General features: G+C 31.8%; 1 protein-coding gene and 1 long non-coding RNA gene across 3 annotated transcripts in view; one reads left to right on the top strand and one right to left on the bottom strand.

The window, feature by feature from the left end:
• LOC118200286 (paramyosin-like) overlaps positions 1 to 15,601 on the top strand; it is a 100,866-nt gene that overhangs the window by 52,134 nt on the left and 33,131 nt on the right. Inside the window, exons 8-9 of the mRNA XM_035372235.2 lie at positions 7,630 to 7,762; positions 11,984 to 12,200. Coding sequence (XP_035228126.2) covers positions 7,630 to 7,762; positions 11,984 to 12,200 — 350 coding nt within the window. The remainder of the gene's footprint in view (positions 1 to 7,629; positions 7,763 to 11,983; positions 12,201 to 15,601) is intronic.
• LOC146996914 (uncharacterized) overlaps positions 1 to 15,601 on the bottom strand; it is a 136,545-nt gene that overhangs the window by 118,533 nt on the left and 2,411 nt on the right. For both annotated transcript variants that reach the window (XR_015041785.1, XR_015041784.1), the window contains exon 2: positions 487 to 639. This is a non-coding gene — a long non-coding RNA (uncharacterized LOC146996914). The remainder of the gene's footprint in view (positions 1 to 486; positions 640 to 15,601) is intronic.

The following is a 15,601-nucleotide window of genomic DNA, read 5'->3' as shown; positions in this document are numbered from 1 at the left end:
ATATGCTTTCCTGTTAAATACGTAAACTTTTATATATGAACACGTGACAAAGCTCTAAATTTTTTTATGACACCATATACGAAAGTAGAATTTCTAAGGAATTAAAATTATGCTTAAATTAACAACTAAAAATTTTCAATTATTTCAAATTTCTGAACAATATAAGTATAATGATGCCTGAAAGGGACATGCTCCTTTCTTTTAATTCGTTTCAAAGAAAAAAGAGTGGTTACGATTATTGCTAGGAGTATAGTTGCCTTTTAGGTGTCTATTGAGAAAAGGAGTGCGACACGTTGTAGTAAGAAGTAAAGAAGAATTACTCACATATAAATGTGCATTTCTTTCTGTAATCTTGCGTAGAAAAATGTAATAATTAAAAGAAGGAGAATAGGTTGCCGTTATTTATTCTAAAATTTTTTTATTTCTCGGGAAATTTTTGTAATTTGTTTATTTTTAGTTTAAGTAGGTAATTTAGTAAGTTATTACTTCAATAAATGTCATCCGGGCCGAATACACGATCTGAAAGCAGGGACAGGGAAAAGTGGACGGAGCACCAGAACTTCGTCAGTCAGGACAGGTATTGGTCCGCCGCACTACTGTACCCGCTGGGCTTTCGGTTGGCCCGCATCAGATGCCAGCCTAACAAGACATTTACATAGAAACTTTACATTAATACTAGACTTACGTATTGAATATACAATTAAAAAGACACAGTATACAATTATTACAAAGAAATTAACCTATTAACAAAAGTTGGATTATGGCAGATTAATATAACATAATTACTTCGAGCATACATCATACAAACTTTCATTGTACATCGAACATTGTACATTGTACTTCATACAAACAATATCTTTACATTAGTATATCTAATTACATCGAATTACATTAAACATCTTTTTAAGGAACTAATTGGTGAAGAATTTTTGTGCATCTCATAGTACTTAGTTGTAGTCCTAAGGCAAATTATCTTGTTAATACATTTCTTTTCATTTTTTAACTTATTACACACAATTGCATCAGCACTGAAGTCTTACATTATTTTTTTTTGTAAATTAATGTATCATAAATGCAGAAAATATACATTAGAAAATCACATAATACTTACATTTACACTAATATATCTAATAAAGTCATATATTATTTTTTTAATTAATGATTAATTGTTACAAGATTTTTCCCCCCTCATCTCCTAATACAGTCCAAATTCTTAATACAATTATTTTGTAAAAACAATTCATACCACATTTAGCCTGTTTGAGACATTTGCAATATTTCTAAAATCTTGCATTATTTTTGAAAGTTATGGAATAAGAGATATTTATACAGATTTGATAACATCTTGACATATGCCTTCTCTTTTATATGAGAAAAGTTTCTTCATAATCAAGGAAACCTTTTGTTGTAATTGAGGGATCGTTAGTAAGCATTTAATGTACTCAGGCGTGATTTGTGACCTTTCTTTGCAGTATAGCTCTTTTGTGAGCTGGCACTTGAAAATATAGTGTTCTGGGTCTCCCTTTTGCCCCCATACGCACTTGTCTGGATCGCTCAAATTTCGTGCAAAGTAGTACGTGGGGCAAGGACTATGTCCAAATAAGAAGATGTTGATGAAGAAGTTATAAGAGATTGGATCATATGTGGGTTTCTTGTAGAAGTTAAAAAGCCTTCTACCTACTTCTGCATTTTCCCATTCAGATTGCCATTTCTTTAATGTAATTTTTTTCAACATATGTTTCGCATACGATTTAGGGAATGGGACATTGATTGAAGATAGAGATGTGTCTTGAGCTGCATTCTTTGAAAGCGCATCTGCCCTTTCATTTTGGACTTGTCCTGCATGCGCTTTTACCCACTTTACCCACTTTATTTTTATAGATGTTCTGTTGTGCTGTGATATTAAATCGTAGATATCTTGTACTATTGATGATTTGTTTCTTGCATCATCAACAGCTTTAATTGCCGCTTGGCTATCACTGTAGATGGTAACATATGTTAGATGCTTTTGATGAGACCACAGAATAGCGTGTTTTATGGCTGAAAGCTCAGCTTGGAAATCGATGTTGTTGTTTCTTAGGTGTCTTTTCCATTCTGTTGTTTTTTGTTCTGAGAGGGGTACTAAAAACGACCATCCTACTTCTTCGTTTATCTTTGATCCATCTGTGTCTTCTTTTGTAGATATTCTGGTGTGTGTGTATTTAATTATGGCAAAGCACACTAGGGCTATCTGCCTAAGGGGAGGGGTGCCTTCGTGGAGGACTTTGTAAGGGGAACTGGCTCGTATATACGTTACACATGGGGAAAACCACGAAAACACCCATGCAGCCAGCCCGTTCACGGGATTCGAACCTCGGACCGAACTACCAGTGTTCAGCGACATTACCGCTCGGCCGCTGGTGGGCTGTAGATATTCTGAGTTTTGCATATACTGCAGGGTATATATTGCATATACTGCAGGATATATAAGGATTTCGAGGCTGTTCGAAATCAAAGGGGCACAAATCTTGATCTTCTACCTCTATGTTTTTCTTGAGGTGGAATAACGTGGCTAAGTCTGCATCTTCTTTTGCTTTCAGATGGAGGGGTGGGATTCCTGTTAGTACACAGAGAGCTACCTTTGAGGCAGTTCTGTATGCTTTTGCTATTTGTAAGAGGAAGGAGCGTTGGATCGAAGCTAAGAGTCTTTCCTTTTTCACTGTTATAGGATGAGCCCATGCTGATTCCTCGTAGAGGATTATTTTTTCGATCACGGTATTATAAAGAATATTTTGCATCCTCAACCTGAGGCCCCACGTTGTGTCTTGCATCCTTGCGAGGGCTCTAGAAATAGTTTGGGTCTTCTTTCGAATGTCCATCAGGTGTTGGGATCCAAGAAAACTTTTCGTCAATTTTCAATCCAAGAAATTTTATTTCTTTTGAGATCTTGATTCTTCTATTATTGATTTTAATGCAAGGTAGCCTTTGTAGCGATTTGCCCGGTTTTGGAAATAAAATAATATGCGATTTGAGCTCTGAAATTATTAGTTTTTGATTGACGCAGAGAGAATGGAATATGGAGAGAGTCTCATTACTATTCTTTTCTAGTATGACTCTTGAATGCCCATTTGTTACAAAGGCCACATCTTAGGCAAATGCGATGAGTTTTGTATGGTCCGGCCACTTGTAGGAAGTGATATAATTGAAGGTGATGTTCCACAGGTCTGTACTTAGACAAGAGCCCTGTGGACAGCCCCTTGTTATTCTTATTTCTACTATGCAGTTATTGCTGATGATTATCGTTGCTTTATTTGTTAGGAAACTATTCATTAGCTTGAATATGTTCTGAGGGCATTTAATATTGCGCAAGGCTTCAAGGATACCAGACCACCACACGGAGTCAAACGCATTTTTGAGATCTATACAGAGTACTGCTGTATGGAGAGTTGAAGATTTATTCCTATGGATCTGCTCTTGAAGTTCTACTATCACATGTGATGTAGATTTGAGATGTCTGAAGCCGTATTGGTTGGGGCTTATGGTACCGTTTTCTCTAAGTGGTGGCGTATTCTGCCCGCGATTTCATGTTTCAAAAGTTTACCTATTGCAGGTAAGAGTTTGATTGGTCTGGAGGCTTCCGGATCCGTAGGATCTTTATTATTATTTTTGAATAGTATTGTTTGTCCCTGTTTGAGACAATTCGGGGAGACATAAAATTTGAGGCAGAGGTTTAGTAGTTTGCGGAACAGAAAAAGCATTGCGTGGTGAATTATTTTAATAATCCTGTTAGCTAATCCGTCAGGTCCCGGAGCTTTATTATTCGGAAGATACTTAATAATTTTTGAAATTTCTTGTGAGTGGAATTCCACATCGTCTGGAATATTTAGAGCGGTATTATTGTATCTGATATCGGAATGTGAATGGCCATCATCTTTTGCATCATCTTTTAGGAGAATTTTTTCAGTGACATTACCAAGCTGGCTGTTACGTGAGAGTTGTTCTTTCGGAAGAGCGATATGTGCGGGACTGAAAACTTTACTTGTAGCCATTTTATACAGCTTGCCGTATGGTTCTTTATTATTACAGCAGTAATTCTTCCAGCTGCGTAATTTTGTCCCAGTTATTTTCTTTTTGTAATTTGCTAATTGTTGCTTGTATTTTATCTATATTTCCATTTTCAACCCTTCCGGAGCACTTTTCATTTTTCTACGAAGGGCATTTGTATGTTGCTTTTCACGTCTTAATTCCTTTGTCCACCAGTTAGTCTTCGTATTCTTGTTGTTGTTACGGAGTTTAAACGTGTTGGTCGCTGTCTCCTGTATTGTTTTCATAATTGTTTCCATTATATCATGGACTGCATCGGGGGATGTGCATTTATCTATAAGTTTCTCCGCATACTGAAGACATGTGGAGATTTTTCCTCCAAATTGCCTTGCTTTCTGCTTTGAGAATGAAAATCGTCTTAATTTGAGGTCGGAGATTTCTTCTGATAATTCAAATGAGATGTAGTTATGATCTGAGTGGCTTGGGTCATCAAGAACTTTCCATTCTTGTATTTTATTGGATATACTCAATGTTGACAGTGTCAAGTCCGGCCATCCTTTACCATTTGTTGTTTGAATTGTAGGAGTGTCTGAAGAGAGGTTATGTATATACAGATTGTGTGTAGCAATAAAGTCAGCAAGTGTATGTCCTCTATTATCTGTATTATTGTAATGCCATATTTGATGGTGAGCATTGAAGTCACCTGTAATCACGTACTGTGATCTTCTGAGATTACTAAAGATATTTTCTAATGTGTGGAGATTCGGCCCCATATCCTCTCGTGGTGAGCAGTAAATGGAAGTAATTAATAGCTGTTCTTATTTACAGTTAATACTTATCGTCATCACATCCCTATGGCTTAATATAATTGTAGGGGACCATTTGGTATTGGTGACTATAATAATGGCACGTGGGTTAACCAGATCTGAAAGCAGCTGACTAGCCGAGTTTAAAAGCATAATTTACAAAACATAAAATTTTTAGTAAATTAATAACTTTTTCTTACATATTTGGTAAAGCATACTTAAGTAGTAATAATAATGATGCAGAGAAACAATTCAAATTTATATTTTTTTTTCTATCTGAAAGCTTAAGCTTGGTGTCTAAAAGAAATATCACTTCTGGTTGCATATATCTGTAGAGTACACTTTGTAATTCAAACATTTTGCCAGTAAATTTTAAATTTCCAGCCTGACATTTATCAATAGAATTCTAATACATTGAAATAATAACTTACTAAATTACCTACTTAAAATAAGCAAATTACAAAAATTTCCCAAGAAATACAAAATTTGAGAATAAATAATGGCAACCTATTCTCTTTCTTTTAATTATTACATTTTTCTGTGCAGGCTTACAGAAAGAAATACATATTTATATGTTAATACTTATTAAACTTCTTTATTTCTTACTACGACTTTCAGCTATATTTTATAGCGTTTCGATTTTGATGCAATTTTTAACCTTGGAGAAAAATTACTGGAAAGTACCATGAATTGTAGATACTCTTTTTCAATCTGGTTTTTTACTTATTAATTATCAGCTACAGAAAAAACTGTTCACTTGTGCTACTACTAAGCGTTTCAACAACACAGAGAGCTGCTCAAAAATTTACTCTCAATCAAACCGACTTATTCTTATAACAAAAAATTGTAGCTGAGGGTAGTTATCTTTCGACAAGTACAAATAAAATTTAATCAAATTTGTATCTTAAAATTTTAAGATTTATATCACAGTGTAAATTACGAGTAATTAGCTCCATTTTCACATTTTCTGAACGTTACTCACGTTCGTTTTTAATACTCAATATAATGTAAAACTGTATTCCAAATCATTAGAATTAACAATGTGATATATAATCAAGAAGTTAATGGTATATGAAGTAGTCTTAAAAAACTTGAAGAATTATCAGCAAATGGAACTATTTTCTTCTCTTTCTGAAATCAGATATTAAAATCAATTGTTATGTAGGAACAAAATCTAGCATATTTAATTTTTTTTACTTATCATTGTTTTCGCATAAGCTAATAATTTATGTCCTCTTTCTTAATGTGTTTATAATTACTATAAATAACTCTGTATAAAGGAAAAATTCAAAATTTTTATTAATAAAAACCAGAAAATGATCAAAATGACGTTACAATAAATATTGTTATTAATTCACAATTGTTTATGACAGCGCTTAAGATAATTACATGACAGCTACATCTCATCGAAGTAACATTTAATTAAACATTAATTAAATTTATTTAATAATTTTTGTATATATTATGCATAGTAATAAGGATTGATATTTTTACATCAATTACGGCAAAGTATGCTACGCTATTTGCGTAAGGAGAACGACTGAGGACTTTTTAAAGGAAACATGGTAGCCTGAATTTTTAATGGCAGATACTGAGCATTTCTTATTTATTGTTCAAATACTCTTTTCCACTGTTCAAGTTACCCACAAATTCAGTATTATATTCAAAACAAGTTAACAGTAATTCCAATATTCAAAATATTGCGGTATAAGGCTATATTAAATTTTAGTTTGACTCTAAATTTGATGAAACCTAAATATCTGATAAAATTCTGAATTATTATCCCTTATTGAAGATTATGTTTTTGAATTTGGATAATTAATCTACATTGTATATTATAATGTTTTACATCATTCTACAAGAATTTCTATACTACATTATTTTTATGCGAATATCTTCCTGAACCTTTTCTGAATTGAGTATTATTTCAACAACTCGTGAGAAATGAATTAAAAAACAGAAATCATTCCAAAATGTTATTAACAATAAGTAAACCAAACATATCTTATATTCATCATTACAACATAACATACATTATTTATTTTTAAACTCAGTGTTGCCTTAAAACTAGCGTTTCTGTAATTAATGGAAGTGGAAATAATTAATTGAATGCATTTCGATTAATATTGAAATTAAAAACTGCATATTTTTAAGGCAAATTTCTTTCGATTTGGGCATGAAATTAACTTTTATCTTTCAACTTATACGTAATATGCTAATACTTTTTTAAACATTATATATTTTACAAAATCTTTTAACTCAAATTTGTTTTGTACGTTACGTATTTTACAAGATATCTTAACAAACACTGGATTCAGAAATATTCACCACGCTTCTAAAAAGATTTTGATCTCAGTTTTCTAATTATTTAGAATGACGATAAAATTTATATTCACGCTACTTAGCTCAAAATCAAATACGCCCATTATTTCAAAATTTCTCTAGTTTTTGAAGATTTCGTGTTGTACCTATATATTTTATTATCGGATTAGAGTCGAAATGATGTTAAAAATGCGAAGTAGGATTAGTTTAAATTAGAATAGGACTATGTTCATGAAGTGTTGAAACAAATGCATTTCACTTATTTTCTATTCAGACGATGTTGGAAATTTTCTATTTTAAGATATTTGCAGAATGCATAATTTAAGGTAGCTATGCATATTTGGTACTGAAAGCGCTCGAAATTCTAAATACTAGATTTTAACGTTTCACTTTAAACTACAATAATTAAGATAATCCTAATATATCTCATTTTTCAATCTGGATACAGTAGGTAATAAGATATGTTTATTTTATTTAGACGCAAGATTACCCAAAAGACCGCTGAGTATGAAGAACAACTAGAAGCTCTCTTGAATAAATGCAGCTCGCTGGAAAAAGCCAAGTCGAGACTCCAAAGCGAAGTCGAAGTTTTGGTTATGGACCTCGAAAAGGTAACCATTTTAAAGAAAATTAAAACATTCCACTCAGCAAATACCTTAGTAGAGTATATTCACACAGTTAGCTTTAGTTGCGAATAATTCATGACCGGCCCCCATATATGGCGTTATAGTTTGCTATATAACGTTCCAGAAACTAAAAGTAATTAATTCTGTTCATAAACAATAATAAATATGAGCATTTTATACGAAAAAGGAAATCTTGTGAGAAAAACCAAACCGTGTGTGGCTGACATTTATATTTTCACAGCCAGTAGATATTGGTCGTCGAGTTATATACTTTCTGACAGAGAAAATGCAATAGCATAAAGAGTTGATTATATAATTATGCAAACCGAAAACGATTTATGTAAATGATCAGAAATGCAAGGTTATAAGTTGGCGAGATGTAAGAGAAGGAAACATTAGATGAGTAAATAGTTGACATTGTATGTCGCCGCGGGAAAACCATTTTTTCTGAATTGTTTCTCATCTCCAGAGGCTCCATGTATATTTGAAGGGACAACTGGCAGAAGCCGCCAAAATTAGTTTCGGCAGTCAGCTATTTTTTTACAGCGGGTTTCGTTTTAGGCCTATGAACGATTGGTTGACATATCTAGACAAATATCAGTATGATGTGCAAGCAGTTAAGGATGCTCCAATATCATTAAGAAGATTTTACGGATGATTCGTCGAAAGGAGCCTGCAGCCCTACCCCCTATAGTAAGACCGTCACTGACGCAAAGCCACGATGCCATCGATGGGGTCACAGCCTCCTGGATAACTGAATGGCTCAGAATGCTGTAGACATAGGAGTTCGCTTCCGTTTCATCCATGACAGTCTCCAAACAAGCGTCTGGGGGAAAACGTGGAACTAGATCAATCCTGCTGTGCCTACGAAAGCTATTCTGCTTCTGAACGTAGTATCATGGCTTGCAGCATTATAGGTATCCGGTCATTTTTGTTCATACTAGAGGCACAAGACTATACGACGATACATGGGGGAAGTACTGCAGTCGATTGCACCTACCTTTAGCGATTGCGAAATGTTATTTTTTAGTAAGATAATGCCCAAACACACAAGGCAAATCATCGGCAGAAAAGATCTGAAAAGTATCCAGATGCTTCCATTTGCTCACTGAGGTCTCCAGATCGTACACCGATCGATCATTTGTAGGAGGTGACTGGCCGTCGTTTATTTGGCTTGCCTCAGCCTCAGTTGGAAAACCATGGAGGGGGTGGCTGAAAGCGTATCCATATAAAACAACATACTTTTAGGTATATGCTCGCAAGCTGATTTCATCTTTACCTCAGTGCGATGCTTCTTGAATCACTGCAAGAGGTGACCCAACATTTTAAAGATCACTCTGCATATTCGATAACTGTATTACATTCTCTTTTAAAAAGTAAAATCGCTCTTTTATGCAGGCATTTTCTGTCCGAAAATTTTCATTGCATTCTATTCACTCTTTCATTTGTTGCATTTTCTCTGACAGGAAGTATATAAAACATGCAAATTCATGTACATTGGAAACATATGTGTGGTACGAACATGTGTAGATATACGCTAAAGTACAAAAACAAAAGATCCTTCTAGTGATTGTTGAAACAAAGATGCAGATAAAGTACATTATTTTCAATACAACCAGCAATAAATTAAAGTTAAAAATTTTATTTTTACACGTGGGCCACTAATTTTTATTCATTACTTTCTCTGAAAAATTATGCACCTTAAATTAAATTCTAAAAGATTCAGTTTCTCTATTTCAGTTCCTTCTCAGTTTCTGTATGACAATGTAAATTTTTTAAAACTTCTATCTTCAGGTTCTAGCCAGAGTTTTGCTTAGCATTGCATTTCTGTTGATGTTTTCTATAGATACCAACTAGAAAGAGTTTATTTAATTTAATTTTCAAAATAGTGAATACAATTTACTTTAAAGCTGATTATAATACTGCATAATATTTAATTTTTGTACATCTCTAAAATCCAGAGCTTTATAGATATTTTCTATGCTTTATGAATATTTACAATGGTAAATAAATACAGTATATTTTAGACCTAATCTTTTTTTTCAGAAATGGATGTTTAAACAACTCTCAAAATAATGCATTGCATATTATAAACATTATGATTATATATGAAGTTTACATTACAACATAATCTGGCATGTCCCTAACCTTCATAAAATTTACAACATAAACAAGTGTTTAAACGTTATAATTGAAGGGTACTGGGAAAACGCTGTAGCACCAGGGTGCCTGGGTCAAATCGTTATAATTATAACTAAACATTATGACTCAGATAAACGTACCAAACCAAACTTTGTAAAAAGGCGTTATTTAATTTGGAACAAATTTAAATACAAAAACATTAAAACTATATCAGTAAACTTTATTCAGTAAACGCAAATAAAAACGGGTGTTCTTTTCTTGGATTATTGGAGGCTACGTTTTTTAACTAGGAAGAAAAATTACAGAATTAATACTAACTCTAAATGTGAACGTCAATTGATATATTGAAATAAACAGCATTACGATTTTACGTGTGTTTGCAAAGAGGCGTTATTTAATTTGGAGGAAATTTAAACACAAAAAAAAAAAAAAAAATTAAATAACTCTATTCAGCAGGTGTAAATGAAAATAAGCGTTTATTTTTTATTTACTCAATCTTACATTTTTTTCAGTAAGAAGCATGATTACAAAATTAATAGTAATTCTAAAATTTAAACGTCGGTTGATATATAGGAATGAACAGCAATATTATTTTGTGTGTCTTTATTCTACTGATAAAATAATCTTTAAACTCTACTATGTGACTGTTCTATATATTTTTGCACGTTTAATTTTTTTCTTTGCGTGCATTTTCACACTTATGGACTTAGATTACATTATGCAAAATTAAACTTCATTTCAAGGGAATGTTTTTTTATTTTAATTATTTTTACCATATTATTTCCTATAGTATTATAAGTTTAGATGATCTGATACAGAAATATTTTGAATATTTTCATTTAGAATATTACTTTGTCAGAATTTTATGCACGTTATTAAGAGTACCATGATAAATGAGTAACATTGATAAGGAAACCTCTGGCTACTTTAAATGCTTTAATACAAGGCATATTTTCTCTTACGATGCAGACCCGAAAACCATACTTGTTTCAGATACGTAGCTTAATGTTTAAAAACTATCTTAAGGTAACTTATCTTCTTAAATTTACATTCAAAGGAAATATTCACTTAATTTGATTTAAGATATGATATTTGGATCTTGTAATTATTTTTCTTGAAGAACGTCTCCACCATATCATTCTCATATTCAAAAGAAATGTATAGTACGTTTTTGTATATTATACTAAGTAGCATGCAGTTTCAATAATGTTTTCAAAAAACACAATAAAAGATATTGCGAAGAAATTGAAAGGGTAGTGTGTATACAGATAGGAAGTTTTTCCCAGCTTTCTGTGTGCTGATATATGTGCTTACCATGTGTCAAATAATTACATCTGCAGTGCAAAAGTCTTTTATAGCTTCAGGTATTCAGTTAAATGGAATTTGTTACTATGCTTTAACGCATTCGGTCAAGCTTCAGAAAATCATTTTATAGCAAGAAATCTATGTAGAAGTACTACTGTTCCAAGAAATTTAAAAGTATCAGTAGTTATGCAAAGATATAAGACATTGTATCTAAATAAGTTGAAATTACTTGCGGGGCTTTCTCCAAGTAAATCAAAGATGAGTATAAGTTCCGAATTTCAGATTTTGCCAATGGTTTTCGAAAATTTTGCTAAAGTAGCTAAAATTTGTTTCGTACAAACTACATTTATTGCTGCACTTAAATGAATTTATCAAAATAAAACAGGCCTTTTTTACTAAAGATTTGATTATTTTGTATACTGAGTCATGTGACATATGGTTTTCGCTTACATCAACGGAAAAAACGGAAAAAAATCTTTATGTCTTAATATATTTTTCAGCATTCCTCACAAGATATTACCTTATAACCTTAGATTTCTTCTTTCTTTCAGCTCTTTTTTTCCTTTTCAAAATATTTAGCTCGTGCAAATATGTTAGCTCTTTTTTTCTCTTGTAAAATATTTTCAGAGCTCAAAGTCTCTTACATTTAAGACCATATTATAATTGGAGCAATACGATAATTAAAAATATAATCAAGCTCTTGACATAGGATTTTATTTGAATGACGGAGAATTTAACTGTTATATATACTTATTTTAGGCTACCTCCCATGTTCAAGTATTGGAGAAGCGCATCACTCAAATCGAGAAGATAAATATCGAGTTGAAGACGAAACTGGAAGAGGTCACACAATTATACGAAGGTTCTCAACGTGATCTCAAAGGAAAGATTGCTGATCTTCAGAAGGCCATGCACGAGAATGAGAAACTACGTGACCAGTTAGCTGCTCTTACCAGGGAAAACAAGAAACTCACCGGTAAGTACTGCCAGTAAAGATGTCTTTAAAACAAACTTGCATAAAATGTAGCTTTATAACAAACTTACACGAAGTAAAGCGCAATTCTTCCCGAAAGGTTTACTCATTTCTGTCAAATATTATTTGATTTGATTTAATCAACTTTTGGTTCCTATCATCGTCATTATTTTACGATAATAAAAATCCAGTCTCACAATTATATCATTTCTAGTTCTTCTGGAAAGCTACTTAGTCCACTATCCATATGATTTTATAAAAAAGCATCAATTTAATTACTACAAATTTCATACTATAATTTTCCTAAAATCTTGAATTACGGTGTCAAGAGCCAGAGCATCTCATTTAACTGTAAGCCATCTCCTTCCTGTTTCATTTCTTTAAAAGAAACATGTACGTTGAAATACTTTAATTGCTTTCTGAAAGCAATGAATTTAATTGTTCACTGAAAGCAATGAAGGATCTATATCTTAGAGGTGCATTATTAATCATTTCTTCATCTTAAAAGTGCAATTATTAATCTTTTCTTAGATCGTTACGTTAGAGATGCATCTACAAATCATTTCTACAACTAAATAATTATGTGCAATGAACCTTCTCGTCACAACCATTTCCTCAAAAAAGTGCAATTTGGAAGTAAGAATGCAGATAAAAGAAAGTAAATAAACATCGGTATTCAACCTCGCTTCTCTATTCTTCTAATACAATTTTTTAATATTACCAAAAATATTTGTCTAATAATACTCTAATTTTAATGTTTCTTAAAGTTTTGTCAAAGTTGAAAATTTTGAATGATAATAAAAAGCTTTACTGGAAACAAACAAACATAAAGAACTAAGTTTTACAGTTTAAAACTACGTTTAACTTCAGTTTTTATGGGAACAAATAAGCATTTAGCACAGAAATGCAAATAATCTCACATGTAGGCTCACATAGTTGATTCCATATCTTTACTAAGAATAACAACAATTCTTGACCAAAGAATAATAAGCTGAAATAATCCTTTAGGATGTTATGTATTTTAAAGGATAATCAAAATTAATGTCGAGTTGTTGGTTACTAAAGCTAAACATGCACTGAAACGTTTTAGATTTTTACGCAAGGAACTGACTTATCTGAATCTTTTATTAGCCTACTCATTGGAAATCAATATTACATTTTTCCATCTTGGTAAGTGAAAAACTGCTGATTGTGAAAATAAAAAGCAATTGTGAAGAGTGGTACTATAATTTACCATCTTCAAGTATTAAAAGAAATATCACGAATGTTACTATGCCACTTCATCGAGGCTAAATCAAACGCAACCTTTCTTTAAAAGCAATTTATAAAATAATTTAATGTTTTCTAGAAGCTAGAAACAAAAACAAAGGGATTTTAGAATGAGTTTGTTTCTATTTTCGTGTAAAAGAAGGACCATTAAAATACATATGCTAGAATTGTTTTAGATACTTTAATGAAGCTCCAGTGCTTTCATCATTGACAATGTAATACAAATCATGTCATATTATATTCATCATCAAGCGTGTTTAAAATAGTTTTTCGATTTATTTAATGAACACAATAGGCGATAAAATCACGTTTCAGAGCCAACGTATTCCAACGACCAATTAGCTGAAGAGTAATGTTGGCTCTCTGCCTAATACTATGCCCCTAAAATAGTTGAAAATGCAATTAATTTTTCGCAGAGGTTGGTAAAGAGGTTGCTAAGGTTATTTAAAACAGCACGGGTCTCAGCATCTCTTGTTTGCATAAAAGAAGCTATGCTAAAATTTGAATTGGCCCAGATACATAGAAAGCTTGCAAACATAATTATTATTTTTAGTCATTTTTAATCAAGCTTCCCAAGATATTGTTAATAAAATATACTTTTTTCAAATTTTAGTGATGCTTTCAGCTTTATGCAAAATAAACATCCATTAGTGAGTTGAAGATCCGAAATGTGAACTAAACTGTGATATATGGTTAGTTTAAAGAAATTAATTATTATAAAAATATTTATTTTACTCCAGGTGGAAAAATTTCTCTCAGCTGCAATTTAAAACTCAATGTAATAAACTTTTTGCTGGTTACAACGTGCTTAAAGGTTTTAAATAAAATGAATAAAAGTAACAGTTTCATAAAATTTTCAAAGGTTTTCAGGTTAAGATACATCAAACTACGTTATGAAGATTTCAATATAATTTAAGTCATCAGTATACGCTCTTTTGCACTATTAATGCGTTTTTCATTTATCTTGGTCATTTCCAACAAAAACACAAATTAAATTATTTATAAAAAATCTTTATAACTTTTAATGCTTTAAATCGCGAACTATAGAATGAGGTTTGAAACAACTTCATCGATAGCAGCAGCAGTTGTTTAAGAAAATTCTTACTATTCCTTTTACCCAAGCAGTATCGTAGAAACAGCATCGTTATTATTTTCTCGAAAATTTTATAACTGAATTTCCTAGGAAATACTAAAATAAAAGGTGGTTCCAGTTACGATTTAATGTAACTTGTTTCAGTTAATTTGTTTTTAAGATTTTGCAGCCATGGCACATAACTTTCAAGCATGATTCCGTAACTTCTAAATTAGCACGTGTATTCTAAAACCAATATTTATTGTGCAATATAAATCGCTTTCCTGATATGTTATACAAAGCCTATTTATGTGCCATCGAAGTCAGCCAATATCTTAATGCGCATTAAAATTCTTTAGTGTCACTCTTCGAATTCATATTTATGTGTAATGAAATCCGACAAAAATATTAATTTGGTAATGAATCACATTCAAGCAAATGAAATAAGCTCTAAAATAATTGCCTGATTAAGCATTTACTCATAACAATTACGTAATCGTTTCTGTAAAATTTATTATATTTTAAGTTGAATCACTTAATTTTAAATTAGGTACAATTTGTAAATGTTAAAATAAAAGTGTTAAGAATAGCAAAGACTTTGTAATCGTGAAAAATTTCGGGCATCACATTTCAACAAAAATATCCATTTTGTTCGCTCTTTAATCCATTTGAACGATGTTTCTTCGTGACATCTCTACGAACGGACAGAATAAAGAGCTCGTTTTTCGAAAACGAATTGTAAAATGGATTCAGAAGAGAATTTTTTCCGTAACTTTTGTACGTACGTATATATGTATGTATATATGCATATATGTATATATGTATACTTATGTATGTATCTCGCATAACTCAAAAAAAAAAAAAAAAAAAAAAAAAAAAACCGAGTAGACTCAGAACGTTGAAATTTTCTATAGCAGACTGCTGTAACATGTAGTTGTGCATCTCACGTTTTGGTTTCAATCGGCTGCACTAAACATATATAAATATATATGTGTATACGCACTAACGGTAAGCTCAGTTCTTTATTTTTATACGTTGGTAAATTGGGCATTTTTTGCTTTAA

Source organism: Stegodyphus dumicola, chromosome 6, assembly GCF_044657685.1.
Source record: "Stegodyphus dumicola isolate Sdum_Otavi_A_Nest chromosome 6, ASM4465768v1".
Taxonomy (NCBI): Eukaryota; Metazoa; Arthropoda; class Arachnida; order Araneae; family Eresidae; genus Stegodyphus; species Stegodyphus dumicola.
Note: the sequence above shows the minus strand (reverse complement) of the source record. Positions and strands in the feature narration are given on the sequence as shown.